This window comes from Mustela putorius, unplaced genomic scaffold (genome assembly GCF_011764305.1).
Source record: "Mustela putorius furo isolate JIRA1106 unplaced genomic scaffold, ASM1176430v1.1 tig00003853_pilon_pilon_pilon, whole genome shotgun sequence".
NCBI classification, from domain to species: Eukaryota; Metazoa; Chordata; class Mammalia; order Carnivora; family Mustelidae; genus Mustela; species Mustela putorius.
Window position 1 is genome coordinate 27506633 of NW_025422005.1, and position 23838 is coordinate 27530470.

A 23838-nucleotide genomic window follows, 5' to 3' on the forward strand; every position below is an offset into this window, starting at 1 on the left:
CATGCGTGTGCCCAGGAGTCACCTGGGCACAGAAGGGAGGCCGATCGGGTGGGGGGATGGGGAGGAGGTGGGCGTGGCATTGAGTCCCAGGCACAGCAGCCGGTACAGCCAGAGTGCTGGGAGCAAGGGCACCCAGGACAGCTCCGCAGATGACATATGGGTCAAAGCCTGTGTAGACATGGAAGTGACCAGGGAGGTGGGGGCCGCTCGGCCATTGAGTCGGGGTGGTGTGAAGGTCGTGGCAAGGCGCCGGGGTGGCGCTGAATGCCACAGAGCCCCAGGGCCACCTCACTCTTGCCGTGTGCACACTTGCCTGCGAAGGGGCTCCCGTGCATGGAGCTCTCTGCTCCTTCTGTGACCTGCGGCCGTGTGTGGGCTCCCACTCGCGTGAGTGGGTCTGTCAGGGCACCGTGGGGTGCTGAGCAAGGGGCCGGCCTACCTTCATCTTCACTGCTCCAGTGCTCCAGCTGAAATGTCTAAATTTAGACAAAGGAAGGAAGGAAAGAAGAAAGGAAGGAAGGAAGCCCTTTGGCTTCCTATGGATGGGAGTGAGGGTGGTGACCAGTGCAGGAAAAGGTCTGCCTGGCCCTTCTTACCCCAGCAGCCCTAAATGGGCGTGGGGACACAGGGGCAGTCTCTGTCCGGCCAGGATCTTTGACCCCCAGATGGGGGTTTGGCAGGGAGAGAAGACTGATGCTCGGCTGGCCAGCTGCAGCCGCTCTCGGACACCTCCTGCCTGCCCCTGGGGCACTCAGGGGTGCGGGGTGCACTAATGGGTCTTCAGGAGAATGCCAGGTAGCTCTGTCCGCCCCCCACCCCCACCAAGGCAGTGGTGCTGGTTGGGCTGTGGGGTGGGGGGCTGTCAGAGGGGGCAGAGCCGAGAGCTGCGGGAAACCTGCCCTGGCTGGCAGGGGCAGGAGAGAAAGAGACACAGAGACATACAGAACAGCAGGCCACACTGGCTCCAGGTCAGGAAGTTTTATTGCTGACATGCAGGAAGAGTCCCCATGTAGTACAAAAATATGTCTTTATACAAACTTTTTTGTGACTTTTTCTGTTTTGTTTCTTTACAACAGGACCTCTCAGTGTGTGACACCCAGTGAGGCAGGCCCAACCTCCTCTCATCTGCTTTGCCACGAACGTCATCAGACTCAGGGGCTGACCTTGGAGGGCCCAGCCTGTCTGATAAGGCTCTGCAGACCCCCGAGGGTATTGCTTTGAAAAGGAGGAGAAAGCCCACCCGTGGCAAGCAAGCCCAGAGAGTCCTGGCAGGCTGCTGGACAGGTACGCAGCCGAGACCCTCATGGGAGGACAGTCACAGGGGCTGGGAGCCCTAGGCCAGACTGCATTTCTACTCCCTTGGGAGACTTCTTTTTGAAATAAATATAGAAAAGAGGACATCCCCCGCCTCCACAGCACGGCACCCTGGCTCTTGGTGAATGGCCACCAACAGAGACAGAGTCTGGTGCTCAAGGGGACTAAGTGCTGGGCTCAGGCGGGCTCCCACAGACCCACTGAGGCAGAGGCATGAGGCGCCCAAGTGCTGGGATGGGGGCATGGGGAGGAGGGGGCATGGGCGGCCCTGCTACTGCTGGCAAGAGGTGGCCCCATTTTTTCCAGATGGGGAAACTGAGGCACAAGGAGGTTTGGGAACTTGCCCAAGTCACTCACAGTGAGTCAGCTTTTGGGGAGGGGGCAGCTCACACTCTGGGAAACAAGGTCACACAGGCCTCGGTCACCTCCCCACTGGGGAGCAAAAACAGGAAGGGCCTGAGGGCCCAGGGCTGCCTGGAGGGGAACACTCAGCCTTTCCAGGGGGGCCAGGGGGGCCAGGCCAGAGGAAGGGTCTTTGCTCGGCACCGGGCAAGGCCAAGTCCAGTGAGGGAGAGTGGGAGGGAAGGGCATTCTGGTGAGAACAGTGTTTCTGGCAAGACGGGCATCCACTTCAAAATCTCGGCTCATAAAGGGCAGCAGGGCTGTTCTCAAGCCAGACAGGCCCCCCCAGTCCCTATAGCTCTCCCCACAAGCCCCACAGCCCCGAGGAAGGGCTCTGGCCAGGGTCTGCTGGAGAGACCCACATCCAGTATGAGGCAAGAACAGGAGGGGAGATGCCCCCACCACTCTGTGAACACAGAGGGGTGTGGGGAGCAACAGGGCATGTGAGCAGGGCCCACCTGTGCACAGTTGGCCCAGCGTCCCCTCCTCACCCGACCACCAGGCACCCCTTCTGCGTCTGTGTCAGCGTCACCTCGGTACCACGGTGTGGGGCGCAGAAAGAAACCAGGCTTAATGCGAGGGTACACAGCACCTCAGAAAAGCTACAGAGTGGGAGAAGGAGAACCAAGTCTAGAGAGGCCTCCCCATCACCAGAAACAGGAGGGACTGGTGGGCTGGAGGTGGAGGGGCCGGCAAGAAGGGGCTTCTGAGCCTGGGGGCCAGGAGGGGGCCCATCTGTGGGCAGTGGACTCCCTGCCGTCCAGCCAGGTCGGTGGGGGTGGGGGTGGGGAGCGGCCACTGGCCGAGCCACCTAGAGATGGGAGAGAAGTGGGTTTCAGTACAAAAATAAATATATCTGAATTCTGCTTAAGATGAGGTGAAGTTTTCCAAAGCTTGGACTGAGGGGTCTGGGGTCAGAAGGGGAGGGACGGACACAGACTGGGAGGGGGCCGGGGAGGGCCATGGGGGGTGGTGGGCCTTCATTCTGGGAGCCAGCAGCCGAGCTGGAGTTCAGCTTATCTGTCCTTGGGGGGTGGGGGGCAGCTGCCCTGGGCCAGTTGGCCGGGCTCCCTCCTCCTCCCTCTCACTCAGTCCGGAGACAGCATGGTTAAAGAGCCAGAGGTAGATTAAAACGTCATGATTAAAAGCAGATTAGTTATCTAGGCTTCTCAGATTAAAAAAACCAAACAATCAAGAGATCATTCCCAAGGTAGCTTTGTGGTCTGCTGAGCCCATGTGTGACCTGCGCTGTCCCTGCCCCATCGCAGCCGGTGGGGGGAGAGTCCAGGCCGCGGGCTGGGGGCCGGGAAGAGAGGGTGGGGGGGCGGTGCCCTGGCCAGGGGGCTACTTGCGCAGGTAGCGCTGTGCCAGGATGGCCGCGTCCAGGGGGTTCATGGGCTGTGCGTCGTGGCCCAGCCGCCGCACGGGGGGCACGCTGCCGAACTGCCGCTTGGGCCCCCAGCTCCGGGCCTCGTGTATGGAGCTCTTCTCCTCAGCCAGCAGCAGCTGCTGCCGCATGTAGTTCTCAAACTCATACTGGGAGCACTCCTCTGTCACCTTTGCCTTGGGAGAGACAGACACGAGGGGGCGGGGGCAGGAGGAGAGGGGAAGAGAGAGCGAGAGGGGGTGGGGTTGGAGAAGAGAGCAGGGAACCTGTGTCAGGTGACCTGGCTCCAGAGGCTGCCCTGGATGTGGGGCAGCCCTCCTGCCAGCCTGTACCTTGCCTGCTGCCTGGCCTGGGGTCACTCTAGCTGAAGCACAGGCCTGGGATCTGAGTGGATCCCACCCCACGCTCCTTTCCTAACCCACTGACCTTGGGGGAGGTTGCATGACCTTGGAAGCTTTGGCTTCCTGAACTGTGAAGAGGGGCAGTCATCTCCCCTCAGAGCTGTTCTTGACAGCCCTAGGGGTGGTGCAGCCCAGGCAGACAGCAGCGCCCTGGAGTGGCAGGTCCCCGCGCTCATCATCACAGGGCGGATCAGGGCTCTGCACTCAGACTTAGGGTCTGAGCTGTGTGACCAGGAAAATCACCATACCTCTCTGAACCTCAGTCTCCTTTTGTGAACAGAGGAGAACATGGCCACACAGGCCTGTGGTGCAGAGGAACAGATGCACAGTGGGTGGCACCTAGGAAAGGGAGGTCTCAAGGGCGCGGAGGCTCTGCCGAGGTCCCGAGGTGCCTCCTCCTGCTCCCACCTGCCCAGTACTGGCTGTGGAACTCTGGGGCCAGGGGATGAGGGGCAGGGCCAGGGAGGGAAGGTCCTCCTGGCACCCGACCCATGGCTCTGCTCTGTTCACCTAGCCTTGCCCTCCAGGGGGCACCCTAAGATCACCTGCCAGTTGCTGCCTGGGGCCCAAGTCAGCCCCCACCCCAGGCCCAGCACTTTCTCCAGTGCAGCGAGCAGGAAATGAGAGAAAACTGGGAGAAAATGAATCACCTGGAAAAGGAAGAGCAGAGAGGCTGAGAGAGACCCAGTGAGTCAGAGGTAGAGCAGTATGGCTGTGTAAAGGGCCAGGCCAGGGCAGAGGCCAGGCCAGGGCCAGGGCTCAGGCAGAAAGAGGAAGCTGAGAGAAGGCCAGGCTGGGCCCCTATTTCCACGGCCCCACGGCCCAGGAGGAAAGGCACACCCCAGGCAGCTCTGACCTAGGGGACCCTGCAGCCTGCTCGGAGCTGTCACCTCTGTTCCTCCCCACTGGTCCCTTGGGACCAGGTGACGACGGGTCTGACCACCTCAACTCACCTCCTGGGAGCTGTCTGCGTTGCTCATCTGGTCGTCGATATCAGGAACCACTTGCAAAGGCCCGCTCAGCGACGACAGGGACTGCCTGCAGGAAGGCAGACGAATTGGGCTGCCTCCCCAGGTCTGGCCCACGGGAGCCCCACAGCTTGGCTGGACTCAACAGATGGGGCTAGGTCCCAGCTCAACCCCCTCTTGACATGAATGACTCTGTCTCCCAAGCCTTGGCTTTCTTATCTGATCATGGGGACATTTCTATCTCACAGGCTGTGGTGGAAAATCAGTGACGTAATTAATGTCAATCCCAGAGGTGGCATCACCCTGCACTCAGGGGATGCTCCACCCTGAGCTCTGGGAGCGCCCTGCCCCTCTCGCCCGCGGGACAATCTGGAAATCAGACTCTGGCGGGCAAAGAAACGGGCCCGCCCTCAGCCGGGCTCCTGCCCACTTACCACGATGCGATGATGGCACTGAGGGCCTCCAGGACATCTACGGCAGCAAGGCGCTGCTGGGGGTCGAGGACCAGCAGCTTCCGGATGAGACACACGGTGTTCTCAGACACGCGCCCGTCCCTGATGCAGAACAAGGAGAGGGCTCCGGTGGCGCAGGCTGGGCGGGCTCGCTCCAACCCACCGCCCCAGCCCAGGGAGTGCCACTCACTCAGGGATGGTGTACTCTGCGGCCTTGATCTTGCGGAAGAGCTCCTGGGGGATGCTGTCGTAGAAGGGGAACTGGCCATACAGCATGGTGAAGAGCACCACGCCCAGGGCCCACATGTCGCTCGGCTTGCCCCGGTACGGCCGGCCTGCAGGGGCACACAGACACATGCACGCTCAGCCCAGGCCCGGGGAAGGGCTAGGCCCTGGGCTTCCCTCGGCTTCCCAGCCACGTGCCTGACCCTACCCACAGGGCCCACCCCCGACCCCCTGCACTTTCAGGAGGACGCCCCATCTCGCCCCATCTCGGAGTGACACCGAGGTGAAGGGACTATACTTGGCCTTGTGCAGGCCACGCCCCTGATTACCAGCTCTGCTCTGCCAGACAGCAAATTTGTGGGGGCTGGGCCTGGGACTACAGCCCCGGCAAGCAGCTCACAGAGCGGGTGGCCAGGAACGCCTGTGTGGAACACTGAGCTAACCGGCTCTGGGCCCGTTGGGCACTTCTGCCCCAATCCCTAGCCCCTCACCCCAGAGCACTTGGCCCCGTCCGGGAGGATCCCCTCCCCTGCTCACTTCCTATCTCCCCCACAAGGAGGTAAACTCTAATGCAGCCCCGGGGCCCAGCACGGACTCCAGTATTTGCTACAGGAGTGAGTATCTGTGACTGTGAATTTGTCGTGCGGTTTCCCTCCCTGCAGAACAGAAGGGAGTGAGCACTTAAGCAAGCGCTGAACACCACGCTGTGACAGCCCTGGAAGAGATGCTTTCATTTCATTATGTCTCCACCAAACTCCGGGAATTAGATATATTCTCTTTTTCCAAAATGAGGCACAGGGATGTCACCTGTCCCACACCACATGGTGGACGGGGAAGCCCCGCTCCTCCCACTCTCCTCCCACTCTGACGGGCAGGCCGCCACCCACCATCCAGGCTAGAGCTCCTCTGGTATGCTGGCCACCGCCTGGCCTCTTCCTGAAAACACAGGACAGCACGACAAGCCTTTCGAAATTCCCCGCCTGCCCTGTCCCTGGAAAAGCAGGCTCAGCAGAGCCCAGATCCCAGAATGGGACTCCGTGCCCCATGCAAGTGGGAGAGCTGCTGCTGGGCACCAGGCAGTGCCTGGACAACTGGGATCCCTCCTCTGGGTCCTGAAGCCGCGTGGGTGGCGACAGATGTCTTTGGGGTAAGGGATCCTGGTTCTGGAGGGCTTTCCAGGCCCACTGAAGGTCAAGCAGCATAACCAGGTGCATGGAAGTATCCTTATAGACCTCGGCCTGTGCCTCCAGAAGGTACCATGGGCCTCCATGACCTAGCTCATTACTTCGTCTGTGAAATGGGGCTGGGACGCTGACCTCACATGGCTGCTTGGGGAGTGAGCTGCTTTTTGCCCTGGCTGCTGCAGTAGGCGATTTTGTGGAGATGAGCCCCTGCTAAGCTTTCTCCAAGGCTGCATCACCCTGGCCCTTTTCCAACCCCCAGTGCCAAAGAGCAGCGTGGGTGACTTTGTGCAGCTGACCCCAGGGTGACCCTGTTGCCCCGGACCCTGCTCTGCCACGTGGGGTTATCACTAGCGTCTGCTGGGCCACGCTGTGGGCGGTTCCTGCCGAGATGCCCAGGACAGAACCAGGGGCCACGGTGGCCTGGGCTCCCTCAGCTTGAGCCTCAGGACTTCCGCCTGGAGCTGGAGAGGCTCTTCTAGTAGATAAGCCACCCCAGGAGCTCTGCCTGGGTAGACCTTTCCCTGAGCTTTGGCTTCTGAGGGGACTTCAAGGCTTCTTTTTTTTTTTTTTTTTTTTAAGGCTTCTTTTCCATAACAATAACCCAGCTACCGTTGACTATCCACCCTTCCATAACAATAACCCAGCTACCCGTTGACTATCCACCCTTCCATAACAATAACCCAGCTACCGTTGACTATCCACCCTTCCATAACAATAACCCAGCTACCGTTGACTATCCACCCTTCCATAACAATAACCCAGCTACCTTTGACTATCCACCCAGCAGGTTCAAGGCCTTCTTTAGCCCCACAGGACCTCAGGAAGCAGGGACTGCTATTACCTCTGCTTTATAGATGTGAAACTCGGGGCCCAGAGAAGTCAGTAACTTTTTCAGGGGGACACAGTTATTAACCAGACTATAAACTCTATGCGGGCAAGGTCAGGTTTGCCTTTCCACAGCTCCAGGCCGGATGCCCGAGGCTGTGCTTGGAGCACAGAGTGAACCAAGGGGCAGACCTCACCTCGAGCCTGCACGGCGGGACCTGTCATTATCATCCTGCGTCAACCTCTTCACCTTGGGGGGAGGCGGGCAGCAGTGCATCCCACTTGTAACCTGGGGGGCAACTGGGGCTCAGAGAAGGGGGATGAAGGTCAGAATGAGACTTGCATTTCTACTCTATGGATCTAGGACTCTCTTGGAAGCAGTGGGTTCGCCTGTTTCATCCTCTAAGGCCGGCCTGAAGCTGGAGGAGCCAGAGTGGGGCCCACCTGGGGGTGCGCACAGCCACGGGTCTCACCTCGCGGGCCTACACCGAGGCAGGAGCCTGGTGCAATGTCCTGGCTCTGTCACACAGAGGGATGCTTTGGGGAATCTCATGGAGGCTGTCGGGGCTGGGCCAGTCCCTGGCGCAGAAGCATCCGCCAGGGGAGACCTCCAAGGTGTGGTCACACTCCGGCCAGTTACGGCAGCCTGTTCCTTGCATGCACGTGCTGCCTGGGAGAGATGGGTCTGTCGCTGTGCGCAGGGGTGCAGGAGTGTGTGCCGGGGATGGTGGCCCTGGGGGCACCCTGAAACCTCCATGTGGAAGAGGTGGGAGCAGACGTGAAGCCCTCGGTTCCTGAAGGATCAGGACAGAAAGACCCAATTTGGCAAAGGACATCGGGAAAGAAGAGAAAGAGTCCCAGGGAACATGGGCTTGGGCAGGAGGCTGGCCGGGGCACAAGCCCCAGTTCTCCTGTCTAGTGTTCGCATGACAGAGGGACTTCGAAACTTTACCTCGCAGGGTAAAGTTGCGGTCTGGAGCAGGTGACGTGGTCACGCACTCCACACAGGGCTCGGCACTGAGCCATAGGATCAGTGGGTAATCAGGGTGTAACTGGGTTTTTTATTTCGTGTGCTGGCTGTTTCGGCCCCACTAGAAAATCAGCTCAGTGTTCATGGAAGCGGGGATGTCTGCATGCCTGTTCACGGCTGTATCGGAAGTGTCTAAACAGGGCCACCTATCCGGTAGGCCCTTGGTAAATTCAGGCCAGTGGGAGGGAGGGCGCGCCGGGCCAAGGAAGGAAGGGGGAAGGAAGGAGCTTATGAAGGAACAGCAGGAAGGAAGAGGTGTCCTTGTCAAGGTGGCAAAGCCAGTGAAGACCTGCTCAGGGCTTCCTCTCGCACTTGAAACAAGTGATGACATTCTCCCCGGGGCTTCCCTCAGGCCTTGCTAGTCTGGCCGCTGCCCACCTCTCCGGCCCCACCTTGAACCAGGCTCCCAGTCTGAGCAGCAGCCACAGCTGGCTGTGCGGCCTTGGCCCAGTCACTCCCCCTCCAGTCCTTATCTGTCCTGGCAATCACAGCTCAAAGGTCACTTCCTCAGGCAAGTCCTTCAAGTGCCCATCGTTCACACTCACAGAAATAATCTCAGAGTCATTAACCCAGCACTGGGGTGAGGATCCCCATCTTCCTCTCCACGTGACCCCATATTCTGTACACAGACGGCCCCACAGCCCCAGCACCTAGGCCAGGGCTCCCCCTACCCCAGGACACGCTCTGCTGAAGGAAGGAGCCTCTGTGAAGCCCAGCAGGACATCGCCCTTGGGGCCCGCTGACTGGCACTACGCACATACCGCTGAGCACGTCTGGGCTGATGTAGGCAGGGCTCCCTCTCTGGTCCTTCAGCAGGTCCCCCTCGCTCACGAGATGCTTCCCGAGGCAGAAGTTGGTGATGGTTATCCGATGCGTCCTGGGAGCAGGGGACAGAGCATGAACAAACGTTGTGTCTGTACCCATGGGCACCCAGCTGCCCTCGCTCCTGCCCAGGGAGCAAAGGAATCACACCCACATCCTTTTCTGCTCCCCGGGCTCTGCTGCCTTCCCCCGTGGCTGCATGAACGGTGCCATCAAGGGCGCTGATGCTGGCCGTGCCCCCTTGCTTGCCACCTGCTCCGCTGTCCCCTCAGCACGTGGGCTCCGAGAACTGAGTGACTATGACCCAGGGAGTGCTCCAGAGGGGCTCCCCGGCAACTGCCATCTGGGCTGAGCCTCGGGGCTAAGGCTTAGGACTCAGGATGACAAACCATCTCATAGAACATCAACATCTGGAATGACGAGATCTGGTTTGGCTCCCTCATTTACACAGAGTGAAAAGGAAGTTCGGCAGGGCTCTGAAGTCCATCTATGGGGGCCACTTTTGTCCCCCTCGGTCGATCCATATGGTCATCACCGTGATCACTGTCAATCAGCATCCCAAATAGTACAAAAAAATGAATGCTCACAGAGACTTAACAGGTGCAGCCCGTGGCTTATGGGTCTGATGTGGACTATTTACATTCGCCCCTCACGAAAGCCTAGGAGGGAGGCTTCCTCCCTGCCCCAGTTTCCCAGGTGATGCAGTGAAGGTGATGAGGAAGTAAACAGAGAAATGAAGGAACTCGCTCAGGGTCCTGCAGCTGGTGAGCAGGACCGAAGTCAGGGTCTACCTGACCCCAGAGCCTGCGCTCTGGACGGACACTGACCGGTACTGTCAGGGGCACTCGCAGTGCCCGGCCCCCGAATTTCTCTTCAGTTCCAGCAAAGCTAACTCAGCCCTTGTCTTGTGTTTCAGACTCTCCTTTGACCTGGAAAACCACAGCCTCCCTCATCTGAGAGTCATGGGTGAGAGCGGCTTAGGGTTTGGATCCTTTAAGGAAGCTCACAGTGTGCACAAAAGGAAGACACATTACTCCACACCTGGGCGGTGGGGGTAGGCAGGCCCCTCCAAGAGGCCTCATCGGGGAGAGCCAGTGAGGCAGGGTGCCTCTCTACCCACAGAGGGCAGGGGTCACCCGCCCTGCTCCTTGTCAGCTGGCTGGGCAGAGAAGCAGGGGGATGGCAGGAAGGACAGCCCGGTGAGCGGCCTCCCGCTGCCTCTCACTGGCTGAACCTCCAGGGTGAAGAGGGGGTCGGCTCTCTGAGGTACAGGGTGTATGGGGCTGAGTGTGGAATTCCCCAGGAGCTGTGACCGACAGGCTCTGCGAGCCCTTAGCTATCTCGGGGAATTCTGCTGGCAAAGGGCTTGGTACAAAACAAAGGTTAGTTTGTCCTCTGCATTCCAAATGGAAACCTCAACTCTCTCTTTGCATACAGGCCTGCCCTGTCAGATGCCACAGAAATCTGCCTGGTGGCCCCCAGGGCAGCTAGGGTCTGAAAGTGCAGGCAAAGGGTCTGGCCAAGGAAACCATGTCAGAAGTGGATCGCTCCAGCTCTGAGCCGCCATGCCACAGCCCTGAATGTGGGACTGTGCATCCCCAAGGTCCACGGTCCGTCCCCCACCTCAGATGGCTGCCATGGCTGGTGGTGTGTCTTGCACGGGTGCCCTGAGGCACGAGACACTGGGAGAAGACCGCTCAGGGCAGGGTCCGGGGGGCTCAGGAGTTGGATTTCCAGGTCCCAGGCCCAGCTCCGCCATTCCATGGCTGTGTGACCCGGAATGCAGAGGACAAACTAACCTTTGTTTTGTACCAAGCCCTATGCCAGCAGAATTCCCCGAGATAGCTAAGGGCTGGCAGAGGCTGTCGGTCACAGCTCCTGCGGAATTCCAGAGCCTCATTTAATCTCTTATTAAATCTGTTTCCTCATCTGTCAAACGGAGTATATTAGCACCCAGTTCCCAGGACTGTGTAAGAAAGTGACAAGAAGACAACCCCGCGGAAGGCAACGAGCCGGGGGCCTGGCAACTAGGAACTAACTGCTAACGGCTGTCTTGGGTTAGCCTCTCCTCCTCAGATGGTGGGCACAGCTGGCTAGGGCTGGTAATGGGAGAGCCCAGAAAAGACCCCATCTGAGGCAGCATGTGAGGGGAGCCATGCTGTGGCCATGGGCCCCGGAGCAAGCAGGCCAGCTGGACCCGGGCTGGGCTGGGGGGCTCTAGGACACTGTGTGTGGCTGGGCGGCGGGCGGCAGGGACGAGCTGGCCCACACTGCCGAGGATCCTGGAGGCTATCCCACAGGAAACCACATGGTCAGCCCCGAGACCTCCCGAAGCTTGGCCGTGCGCCCCTGCCCTGCCACTACCACCCAAGTTGGTGGGTGGTACCCAGCTCCCTGGGAGCCCCAGACCGCCCCCCCCCCCAGGCTCATTCCGGCAGCAAGGGCAGTGGGGTGAAGGGAGGCAGTTCTGCGTCAGCAGGATCCGCTGGGCCTGAGTCACTCTTCAGTTATGGCCCTTTGGGCTGCCTGCGTTTTTCTCCTTTTCTAGGAACTTGGTGTGCAACTTGCTTACCCAAAAAGAAAGGAGGAAGGAGAAAGAACCCACGGCAGACCTCATATAACCCCAAAAGGGTATTTCAGGTTTCAACCCTTGCCTTTTCTCCCAAGCGGGGTGAACTCATGACAGCCGCCCCGCAAACACTTCTCCCTGCTTCCTCCCCTGGGGCCACTCAGTTCTGCGAGGGACAGAGGCGGCCTCCTAAGGACTCTGCAGCTGGAGTCAGGGCCCAGCCCGGCGGGGGCTGGATCTCCTCCAGGTCAGCCTTCTGACTCTGCCCAGGTGCGAGCGGGAAGGGAGGGGTGTGCCTGTAGACACCACGATGCAGGGTGTGGTGTTCGTACTTGGCCCCTCGGTGCTGGGCACCGCGGCACACTGCCCCCTCCCGGAGCACCATGAGTCAAGCGAGAGAGCTGGCCAGAACCACCATCGGTCCCAAAACCCCAAAAAGGGCATCATCAGATGAGAGGCAATGCAGCCAAGACAAAGGGTCCGAGGGAGGCCCTGGGGCTCCTCAGTCTGAGGAAAACATACAGGGGCGCACACGCACATACAGACAGACAGACACACACAGGGAGGAGCTGGTATAGCCCCACGACCGGTACTCAAGAGAGGCTGGGCTTTCCAACTACATTCCTGTGACAAAAGTGGCTTGGTAAAGTTGGGGGGAGCAGGAGCTGGGAGCAGACCCTCCAAGGATGCACAGAGGCCTGGAACACTTCTGTGGCTGGCAGTGCAGGAGCCCACATGTGCGCTCCCATGGGCACCCCTGGGCCACAGAGAGCCAGTGCAGGGAAGGCCGCAGAGGACATGGGCTCCGCAGCCAGATGCACTTAGGTGGTCTCAAAGATATGCCCCTTTGTGTGCGCAGCGAGCCTGCCGTCCAGAGCAGGACGGTACTAGGCCAGCGTCCCACAGAAGACCAGGACAGGGAGGCTGCGGAAGACCACATGCTCTCCGGGCTGGGGCCAGGGCCCTCCTGCACTCACCACGGGCGCCCTCAGCAGCCACTCAACCCCCAGCAGGCCTCATCTCCCGGGGAAGAGAGCCACGGCCTGTCGAGTATGGGGTGCACTTATGCTGGGCCCAGTCCCGGGAGACAGTTCCACGCCTCAGGCCCGTCTCTGCAGGGAGGCTTAACTACCTGCACTTCCACAGGTGAGGATACGGAAGCTCGGAGAACTGCCTGTTACCACAGCAGCCTCTCACTACACGGATCAGTCAACCAACCAAAACATGATCAAACGAACTCCCATCGTCTCGCGGGGAATGCAGAGGCCGTGCCGGGCTGTGATCCAGGTGACCCCCAAGCTTCTCCAGCCCTCTGACTCGACCCGTCAGAGGTTCCAGCAGCTCTGGAACTTTGGCTCTCTTCCCTCCTCCCTGAGGAGCATGACAGGGTCAGGTTTTCATGGCTTCACTTTCTCTAGCTGGCCAGACTTTATTCATCCTTTAGGGAACTGACTCAGATGGCCAGAGTCTCTGTCCTCCTCCCGGGGCCCCCAGCCAGTGCTCTTGGGTTGGTGGCCCATTGCACGGTGATGTCAGGAAACTGTCCGTCTGTGGCATCAGGGCTGGGTGGTGGCGGCAGAAGGGCGGTGACCTCCCCATGGCATTGGGGGCGGGGGAGATCTGGTCCACCCATGCCCTTCCCCAGGGGCCTATCTCCCTGCAGCTTTTCCTCCTGTGACTGCTGTGGCTCCAGCCATTTCCCAGGGACAGCAGGTCCCCTCCTGAGTGGGTGACCAGGTGCTTGCCATTTGTGAGCCCCCTGATCCACTTCAACACCTGGAGGTGAGAGGTCGAGCGAGGGCAGGAGAGGCAGCAGACCTGTTGGACCCCTATGAGGCTGGAGCCTCTCCACCTGGACAGGAGGGTGACAGCTTGTGGCCCGGGCCTTGAGTGATCTCTCCCCGCCACTGATGGACCAAGGGTGCTAGTGTGAGCTGCCCAGACTCCTTCTAAGATCGAGGCACCTTTTCCCTGCTGCAGAGAGTGATGGCTTCTGACTGTTCGTAGCTGCATCCTTTTCCAGAAAGCCCCTGAGCCAAAGGAAGCTGCCCCAGCTATGGCTAGCCCACCTTGTCCTGGGCACAGGCTGTATTCTGAGGCTGGTCACAGTGGGCATCCAGGGCCATGCGCCCCCCCTGCCTCGGCTGGGACATCTGAGGGCCCCCTGGCTCTCGAGTTTTCCAGGCTGAGGCCCCGCCTTGACTGTACCACAGCTCGACTTCTCCCTCTGTCCAATCTTGCCCTTTGCCCGAAGAGCTCTTCCTAGGAAACCTTCTGCACACACACCTCAGAGTCTATTTCCTGGGAATCCGACCTACAACGAGGCCTCTTTTTGCTCATCTGTCATTCCTTCACTCGTTTCTCCATTTTTTACAGTCATTTACTGAGCACCCACTAGACCCAACAAATGAATGGCCCAAGGAGGATCCCTGGAATCCTTCCTGAGCTCCCTTTTTGTGGCTGGTGGCCTTTAAGACTCCCCTTCTTGGGGCGCCTGGGTAGCTCAGTGGGTTAAAGCCTCTGAGTTCAGCTCAGGTCATGATCCCAGGGTCCTGGGATCGAGCCCCGCATCGGACTCTGCTCAGGAGGGATCCTGCTTCCCCCTCCCTCTCTGTCTGCTTCTCTGCCTACTTATGATTTCTGTCAAATAAATAAATAAAATCTTAAAAAACCAAAATTTAGGGAAAAAAAAAAAGACTCCCTTTCTTTTTTTCCTTTTTCTTCCTCTTTTTCTAAGTAGGCTCCATGCCCAGTGAGGAGCCGAATGTGGAACTTGAACTCACGACCCTGAGATCAAAACCTGAGCCGAGATTGAGTTGGACGCTCAACCGACAGAGCCACCCAGGTGCCCCTAAGGCTCCTTCCTTCGAAGCAAGCACCATATCCCCATGTGGCAAGAGGCAGAAGCGGACATCCCATCCCATAGCCCCTGGGATTCCTGGGGGAAGTGGGCTGTTGTGGGTCAGAGACTGGGGGGCACTGGGTAGCTGCAGCATGTAGCTGTGCCAGCCGCAAGGTCACATCCTGACGGAGAAGGATCTTACCTCTTATTGAGCACCATGTTCCCAAGCTTCAGGTCTCTGTGCACAATGTTTTTCTGGAAAAGCAACAGGCATGTGGCTTGGACCACGAAGAACGGAGGCAGGGTTGGGCCTGGCCTATAAGATGTGGGCTCTCCAGGAGTTTGAGGGGGGCAGGAAAAAGACCTAGGACACCTTTCTTTAGGCTCATGCCTTGATTTGTCAGCCAAGGACAGATGAGCACCGTTCTAAGGCCACATCAACCCTGGGCAGGGATGGGGTAATACGTGAACCCAGGCAGTCTCTCTCCTGCTGGGGGCGGTTTCTCTGGCTTTCTCTGGACAGCAGCCAAGGGGAAAACCACTCCTCACCACCTCCAGTAAACATCCTACTGAGAAAAACACTAACATCTGCCTGCACCTGCGGTCAGGGGGCGATCTCTCACAGCTCTGGGGACCGAGTAGCACAGGCAGGTGTGTGCCTGGTAGAGGCCCAGGTTCTCCTCACTGTACCTTGGGGTACCTGACACCCCATCTCTAGGGAAAGCTCAGAGACAGACTATGGCTGCCCCAGGGGATCTCACTGTCGTCTCCTCTGCCAGGACACTGGGCTCTGCTGGGCTGCTGGGCAGCGCCTCCCCAGGTACACGGGCTGAGGCCTGCAGCCATGTACCTCACTGGCCACACAGGGTCCTCTAGCCACCTTCCCTCCGGACATTCCAGCTGCAGAGCACGCCTGGGGGCTGGGGGTCGGGGAGGGGGGACGACCCAGAGCCGCTTCCACAGAGCAGAAGCAAGAAAGGTGGCCTTCTGTGGCAGTGGGGCCAGGAGGCTTCTCAGCCACCCAGAACACAGGCCATGCCGGCCAGAGGAAGAGGCACCAGCGGTGGGGCGGGGGTGCGGGATTTGGGAGTGGTGGGGGTGCAGGGGCAGAGCCTCACCTGGTGCAGGGCTTCCACGACACGCACCACGTCGTAAAAGATGACCACGGTCTCCCGCTCGCTGAGCCTCTTCTCCTTGATGACGTAGTGCTGCAGGTTGATGAGGTCGGCGGTCTTGTCGCTGAAGTCGTGTGCACAGAGGCAATCCAGGACGAGGCAGATGCGCTTCCTCATCTTCTTCACCACCCGGCTGGATTCCGTGTCCTCGACGACTTCACAGGTGCGGTCCTGGGAGGCAAGGGGGCAGACCAGGGCTTGGCTATGGGCCCACAGGTCAAGGGCTGGGGCTCAGGGACTCTCCTCTGGAGCCAGAGACAGACACCAACGTGGGAGCCTGCACGAGCGGCACCCTGAGGCCTGGGTGGCCAGGACCGGGGCTGCCATTAAAGGCTCCATGCTCTGATCCCAGTGTAAGGGGTTCAGATCAGGGCTTAGCCTGTAGTGCCAAAGGGACCTCCAGGTCCAGGGTACAGACAGCGGACCTGGGGCCCCAGGACATCCCCTCTCTGGGGCACTCCCAGAGGCTCCAGCTGTGACCAAAGTCAGAGACGGTGGAAGTGAGGTGTTCCATGTGTCTGACACAACTGATTTCACGCAGAAGCCGGACTCCAGGGAGCCAAGGAATAGTGGGTAAGGTGGGGTTCAGGCCCCAGCTCCTGCTCCCTCCGGCTGTGGGCCATGGAGCAGTTTACCTCACTTCTCCAAGTCTCTGGTCAAAGGGAGCTGGCACCCTCCCTCACAGGTTGCTCAGGGAATCCGGCAGCCCGCACCAGTGCTCAGGAGGTGGGTCTGTACTGGTGCATGGTGGTAAGTGCCAGGCCCATTTTCCTTGCCAAAAAGATGGTTTCTTTCCTTTTCTCTTTTCTTTTCTTTTTAAGCATTCTCTACAGCCAGCGTGGGGCTTGAGCTTAGAACCCCGAAACCGAGAGCTACACGCTCTACTGATGAGCCAGCTTGGGGAAATGCTCCATGTCAGCCTCGCAGACCGAAGCTGGCCTCTGGGGACCCCTGGGGACTGAGTAGCTCTGTCCCTCCTTCCGAGCGTGACCACGCCTCTCGTTCCCTCTTCCCCAGGGGCCCGCCGTGGCTGGCACACAGGTGACTCTGGACATGCTTCTCACCACCAGGTGTTATCATCCCAGAGGACACAAAGCAGGGCCAAGCTCTGGCAGCTGTCAGAGATGAAGCCCTGAAGACTCACGATCCCCCTCAGTTTGGTTTCATGTGGACGGGAAACAGGGACTTTCAGAGTTGCCTCTAACTGCACATGTAAGAATGAAGACTTTGGTAGGGTGCATGGGGCAGAGCGGCCCCTTCCCTTTATTTTATCCAAGAACTCAAGCAGACGAGGAAGTAACCACGGTGAGTGTGTACAGGGACAGCTTGGGCTGCATACACGCCTGCTCACCCTCCTGACCGCCTCACGAGGCAAGTGTCCATTACCACCTCCATTTTACAGATGAGGAACCCGAGGTGTAGGGACTGGACGTAGGTTGCCCAAAGGTCAAACAACCAGATTCCAGGGCCGCAGGCCAAACCCTCCATGCCTCCCTGCCTCACATCACTTCTCGAGTACCAGGTCCATCTGGCCAGAGTGGCCCAGGCCAGCGCGTCCAGCCGAGGGCCCTGCAGCAGCTCTGCTGGGGGCCTGAGCAGGAGGCCTCCCAGGCATTCTGAAACTGGCCTTCTCATCTGGAGACACGATTTCGGTTTGTCCCTGAGGAGAGCTCTTTCCAGGGTACAAGCTACTCACGAGTACCTTCCCTAAGGGACCCGGAACATCTGAGCACAGGGGCTCAGGGATACTCGCTCAACTAAGCTGCGATGCCTGGGCAGGCAAAAGGAATGAGTACCACAACCAGCTGTGGGGTCCACAGGTGGCCCACAAGGCTCAGCCCTCCTCGTGCCCCGCTTCCACCCCCAGCCTAGAAAATTCCTGGCACAACACAATAGGAAAGAGCCCGCGTGTCTTTAAATGACTTCATGCTTTCCTCCCTTCTCAGAGAAGTGGCGCTCCAAAGAAAGGGGCATTCCCACTGGGCGCGAGCCTCACAGCAGGGGTACAGGCCAGAGCCTGACCTCCAGCCCACCCCACCCGGGAAGTTCTGGCGCTCCCAGCACGCAGGGGTCCCAGGCGGTCACGTGGGCAAGCTGCTCCATGTACAGATGTGGCCCCAGCAGGGGGCAGCTCCAGGAGCCAGCCAGGGGTGGGAGGAGGGAGGGGGGACAGGCAGCCCCTCTGTCACTCACCTGGAAGAGCCCGTGGTGGTGAACCACGCCGTCCTGCGTGTGGAGGAGGGAAAGCAGAGAGTACTCGGTGTGCAACAGCATCTTGCCTTGCCTTTCCTCTTGGCTTTCTATTCCTTGGTCCCCCCTCTCCTCAAGGGTAAGGATCTTTAGGAAGGCACACACACAAAAAGACCAAAAACCCAAAAACAAACCTTACTTTACAAAGCAGAGTGACCGGAGCAGGTGGCGCAGAGGGCTCACAGTTGGGCCCGCGGCACCTGCACGCGCGCTCCCACAGGCACACACGATGTGCGAGGGCTTTCTCAGTGGGATGGCAGCATGAGTCCTGCTCTGAGTGCGCTCCTGCCATCAGGCCTGCTCCGAGTGAGACGGCATGAGCCGGACCGTGTCCCGGGAAGAAACGGTGCTACTCTTGTTCATAAGTGGTATGGGTGTGAAGGTGGGGAAGAGTGGGAGAGCCGGCTGGCAGGGCAGCCCCTGGGGCCCCAGCTTCCCCTGCCCCGGGCGCCTCACTTACCTTCAGCTGATAGAAGTCATCTGTGCCGTCTTTCCTCGCCAAACACTGCACAATGCTTGGCACTGGGGAGTTGCCCAGACGGGGACCTACGGCACAAAGAGCCTTGGGCTTACTCTTCCGAAGCCCTGTCTCTTGTGGCACCATGTGGCCTTTCTGCAGTTCATGGCTACTGAGCAACTGCCACCCCCCCCAACCCCCACCGCCACCAGTCTCCTGGTGGAGAGTTCTCAGGCACCCCCAACAATGGAGCGCGTGCGCATGTGCCTGAGGTACACCTGGCTTTTACAGGTCCGGCTTGCAAAAGGAGGGGTTCTCAACTGTGGGGGTGTGCAGGAACCTCCGAAGAGTGGGTGTTAAAAGCAGAGACCCCAGCGGCCACCTAGAGCCTCTGAATCAGCATCTCCAGGCTGAGGAACTACCACTTTGAGAGTTTCCCAGGTCGTCTGGGGTGGCTGCCTGGCCCCTGTTGGAGCCCAGGTTTGGGGGCAATTCTGTACTGCAGACACTGCTCGCCGTCCTTTGCCAGCATCCTGACTGATGCCTTTTTTTTTTTTTTTTAAAGATTGTATTTGTTTATTTGATAGACAGAGATCACAAGTAGGCAGAGAGGCAGGCAGAGAGAGGAGGAAGCAGGCTCCCTGCTGAGCAGAGAGCCTGATGTGGGGCTCGATCCCAGGCCCCTGGGATCATGACCTGAGCCGAAGGCAGAGGCTTTAACCCACTGAGCCACCCAGGTGCCCCCCATTTTTTTTTTTTAAGATTTTATTTATTTGATAGAGAGGGACACAGAGAGGGAGGGAACACAAGCGGGGGAATGGGAGAGGAGAAGCAGGCTTCCCACTGATTAGAGAGCCCGATGTGGGGCTTGATCTGAGGACCCTGGGATCATGACCTGAGCTGAAGGCAGACACTTAAGGACTGAGCCACCTAGGCGACCCACAGTGTCACTGCTCTAATATACAGTCGAAACTTCTCCCCGGGAGAGAACCCAAATATCACTTCCTCCTATGGAACCTTCCCTGTATACAATCCCTGTAACCCATCCCACTCTTGCATCGTCTTGTTTACTTACTTCAAGGCACTTACTGCCCTGCTTGTAATCTTGTGCATTGTTTACTCTGTTTCTTTTTCCAACTAGAATGTTAAGCTCTGTGAGGGCAGGAACCTGCCTGCCCTGTTCACTGCTGCACCCCAGCATCCAGCCCAGGCCCAGCCCACGGCAGGCTCCGGAAACTAGTGCCCAGTGACTGGGGCTGGAACTGTCCTGCGCCCACAGCCCGAGACACCACCCCAAAGCAAAACCCACACCCAGTCTCCAGTGTCCTCAAGAGCCCACTTCACCCCTGTAACCCCGAGCACTGCAACTCCAATTTGTTGGGCCTCCAACATCACGTAGAGAGGCCCTGGTGCTCTTCTGGACCACTGGGCACACCCAATTCTGCAGGACTCTGTACAGATTTTACCAGAAACTTGGAGGGCTATACCAGACACCTTGTGGAATGAACCGTGCCCTCCAAGAATGGTCGAGGAAGTGCCTTGGATGATGGGCCTCGGGTTCTGATGCAGCTTGTGTGGCTCCTGTGTGCAGCATGGGGTAGGGGGGTATATGGGGTGCTCTGGGGGAAGAGACAGTCTAGCTCTCAGCTGGAGCTGATGGAAGACCGGTGAGGCTACAACAAAAATGACAACCTGGGTACAGCTTGACCTGAGGGTCTATCCGATCTTCCACTGCACAAAGGGGCTGCGCTTAGAGCCGCAAGGCTAGGGCCCCGCACGTGCACTGTGGTGGGTGTGGCACTCCGCCCTGCACAGCCCAGGGTGGGATTGCGCCTGTGCCTGCCCCCTCTCCCGCACCCCTGCCCCCGCATCCACACCCCTGGCCCAACCCATGGTCAGAGGCTTACCCAGGATGAATGGTCCAGCTCTCTTTGCATTATTTCCGGAAATGCCACCGCCAAGAGCCTTCGCCCTGGCTGACGTTTCCCCAGCTCCTCTGTCCGATGCTCTCCGCTTCATTCTCAGCTCTAGACAAGACAGAGAAGAGCCCTTCTCACTGAGCAAGTCAGCGAGTTTCCTCACGCGAACCCAGCCTGCGAGTCTGAGTTGAGGATGCGTCACACAGCTGCTGCTGCTGTTCCCGCTGCTGCTGCTGCCACCTCCTCCCCCTCCTGGAGGAGCATCGAAGGTTCCCGGTGACAAAGAACCACAGCTCCTTCCCTTGGCATTGATGAGGGGCTCAAGGTGGATATCATTCCAGGCAGCAAAAACTGGCTATGGAGGCGGGCAGCTAGCCTGCCTCAAGGGGGCTGGTCAAATGCAGAGAGGAGGGCACTGGCTTTGTGCAGATGCCAACTGGGGTCCCCAAGAGACCACCCCAGAGACAAAGAGGAGAGATGGCCCAGAAGCAGCTGTTCCCAAAGTGAGGCCTTCCCCCAAATACCTGCAGCCAAGTGGCCTGAGGTGCTGAATCCTGGGTCCCCCCTACACCCCTTCTGGTCTGACCTCTGGGGCATGGTGGGGAGGGGGTCTGGGGGACTCTCATGTCCACCACGTGTGAGGATGGTTGCCCTGGGGATCTCCTCTCTCAAACTCCCCTGACTCTCAGGTCCTCTCTGATGAAAAACACCCAAAGCTGGGGCGCCTGGGTGGCTCAGTGGGTTAAAGTCTGTGCCTTTGGCTCAGGTCATGATCTCAGGGTCCTGGGATCGAGCCCCACATTGGGCTCTCTGCTCAGCAGGGAGCCTGCTTCCTCCTCTCTCTCTGTCTGCCTCTCTGCCTACTTGTGATCTCTGTCAAATAAATAAAATCTTAAAAAAAAAAAAAAACCACCCAAAGTTGTCAATGGCAGGGATCTACTTTCTCTTCTTTGTCCTATTTTCAATTTTTTTTTTTAATTACTTTTAAGGAAAACATGTATTGTGCATTTAAGGGCCAAGTGAAAGGATGCTGGTGGAGGTCATGATCTGCCTGGAAACCCCTGTCTCCTCCAGGGTTAAGATGAAAGATGGACCCAGGAACCAGACTCTAGAGTATGACCTCTGGATGTGGATTAAGTAAGACAAGAGAGTTAGTTGCTCCTTTCAGCTGCTGACAGTTAGCAGTTCAGGGAGGCACTGTCCTGGACATGGGGCGAGGAGAGAGGGTAGAGAGGGCAGGGGCCACAGGGATGCCCAGGAGGGCCAGTTGCCCAGCCCTGAGGAGGGGCCCTTGGCCCTCAGGCAGCTCAGGGAAAACTTCCCTGCGGAGGTGATACTGGATGAGCCCGGCAAATGGCAAGGTCATTCTAGGCAGAGGGACCCGAGTAAGAAACCCACATGGGTAAGAAATGGCACAGAAGCAACAAGCTCCGAGGACTTTGTGTTGCCACAGTACAGAGCATGAAGCAAGGGGTGAGAGGTGACCCAGAGGGAGGGACAAGGGCCAAGTTAGGAGTGCAGCCTTTATCCTTCCGTGAAAGGCTTGGGGACACTGCGCCCTAAACTTCCATAATTTTTTCTTCATTCAGGATTTGCATTCCCTGCAGAAACATTAGAAAACACAGATATGCAAAAATAAGAACACAAGGTACCCATAACCTCAGCGTCCAGATGTAGTCACTGCTGACACTCGAGTGGACTTCCCTGTCTGCTCACGTGAGCACGCTTCTAGTTTCATTATTACCAACATTTGGACCACATTGTGGTACCACTTTGTAAGCTTCCTTTTCTCCCACCTAAAATACATGATGAAGGTGAATCTTACAGTAGGTGAAATATATCTCAGGAAAGCTATAAAAAAAAAGAAATCAGTAACATCCCTACATGACAGTATCCTGCGGCATCACTTGAAATATCTACACAGTCTCTCTGGTAAGAACAGGGGCGCCTGGTTGGCTCAGTCAGTTAAGCGTCTGCCTTCAGCTCAGGTCATGATCCTGGGGTCCTGGGAGTCTGCTTTTCCCTCTGCTTGCTGCTCCCCCTGCTTGTGCCTGCACATGCACTCTCACTCTCGCGCGCTCTCTCTCTCTGACAAATAAACAAACAAACAAATAAATAAAATCTTAAAAAAAAAAAAAAGTTTAAATGCTTATGTAGGCTGTTATTCCTGGAAGGCCGCCCCCTTTCTATTCTGAGACAGGTGCATAGTTGCTAGTTAGCTTAAGTCTTCATGTGCTGCCTTTCCTGCCCTTATTCTAGACCCCAGGAGACGGGACTCCGGCAAGGAAGTGGAAAGCAGGGGAGAGGGCCTGGCATACCTCTAGTCCAATCTACCAGGCCTGCCTCTCATCAAGCCCCAATTTGTTTGCAGAGCTGTGTCACTGAGGCACAGACCCACGATTTCACACTGAGAGTAAGCAGGATCATGTAACTCAGTAGGCCTTGACAGGCCCCAGATGGAGCAGAAGCCACAGTCAGGCTCGGCCATGTCTTCTGCCAAAGAGGCTTATGGCGGAAACAGATTCAAAGTCATTCACACAAAAGCAGGGAAGAATGAAACTGCTTCTAATAAAGTCTTAAAAAGCTGGGCAATAATGTGTCTGGAGCAGCGTTTCCACTTTTTGCCTAACTTCTATACATCCTTCTCAATTTAAGTATCACTTCCTCAGAGGGGCGCCTGGGTGGCTCGGTCATTAGGCTTCTGCCTTCAGCTCAGGTCATGATCCCAGTGTCCTGGGATCAAACCTCGCATGGGTTCCCTGCTCAGTGGGAAGCCTGCTTCTCCCTCTCCCTCTGCTTGTGTTCTCTCTCTCCCTGTGCCTCTCTCTGTCAAATAAATAAATAAATAAAAATACCACCTCCTCAGAGAAGCCTTCCCTGGTATCTCCTCCATCACTGGGTCCCAGTTACTCTATCATGGAATTTCCATTCATAGCACTTTCCATATCTTGTGATTATGCATGTATTTTTGTGTGTGTGTGTTTTTTAAGATTTTATTTATTTGTCAGAGAGAGAGAGAGAGCGAGAGCACGCACGTGCAGGAGAGCGAGCACAAGCAGGGAGAACAAGAGACAGAAGCAGGATCCCTACTGGGCAAGGCGCCTGATGTAGGGCTCAATCCCAGGACCCTGGGATCATGACCTGAGCCAAAGGCAGATGCTTAACCACTGCCAGGCATCCTTATGTGTGTGTTTATACGTTTACTGTCTTTCCCCACCACTAGACTAAAAATTCCACAAGGAAAAAAAAAACTACGTGTGTGTATGAAACCACTGCACCCCCAACTCCTGGTCCCACAGATTCTCTGGGAATGGCTGGACACCTCCCCCCCAGTTGGTGGTGATGGTTGTCACGGGGTCAGCAGCCCTGTGCGGGAGCTGCTCCCGCCCCAGCGTAAGCTGGCCTTGCTTCCATGCTAGCCTCAGTCGCCATCTTCCCTGCAGCACGAAGCCCCCCTCTCTGGCTGGTTCCCTGGAGAGCACCACGGAGGCGCCACCGTATCTGCATCTGCGTAGACGCTGCCGGGACGCCTCCGCGCAGGCACGGTCTAGACAACAGTTTGTCGGGAGCAGCTGCCGCACAGACAATGAGGGGGCTCAGCCTGACCCCACCCACC

The 23838-nt window shown here is 58.0% G+C and overlaps 1 protein-coding gene across 3 annotated transcripts in view; it reads right to left on the reverse strand.

The window, feature by feature from the left end:
• Positions 1–963: 963 nt before the first annotated feature.
• STK40 (serine/threonine kinase 40) overlaps positions 964–23838 on the reverse strand; it is a 40602-nt gene continuing 17727 nt past the window's right edge. For 2 of the 3 annotated variants that reach the window (XM_004740773.3, XM_004740772.3), the window contains exons 2-11: positions 20211–20330; positions 18307–18392; positions 17790–17933; positions 15540–15767; positions 14624–14676; positions 8950–9065; positions 5115–5259; positions 4907–5026; positions 4458–4542; positions 964–3279 (exon numbers count right to left, since the gene is read on the reverse strand). In XM_004740773.3, the coding sequence (XP_004740830.1) occupies positions 3061–3279; positions 4458–4542; positions 4907–5026; positions 5115–5259; positions 8950–9065; positions 14624–14676; positions 15540–15767; positions 17790–17933; positions 18307–18392; positions 20211–20322 (1308 nt within the window). In that variant the 5' untranslated portion in view covers positions 20323–20330 and the 3' untranslated portion in view covers positions 964–3060. The remainder of the gene's footprint in view (positions 3280–4457; positions 4543–4906; positions 5027–5114; positions 5260–8949; positions 9066–14623; positions 14677–15539; positions 15768–17789; positions 17934–18306; positions 18393–20210; positions 20331–23838) is intronic. The other variant, XM_045064204.1, reaches the window with a different exon arrangement.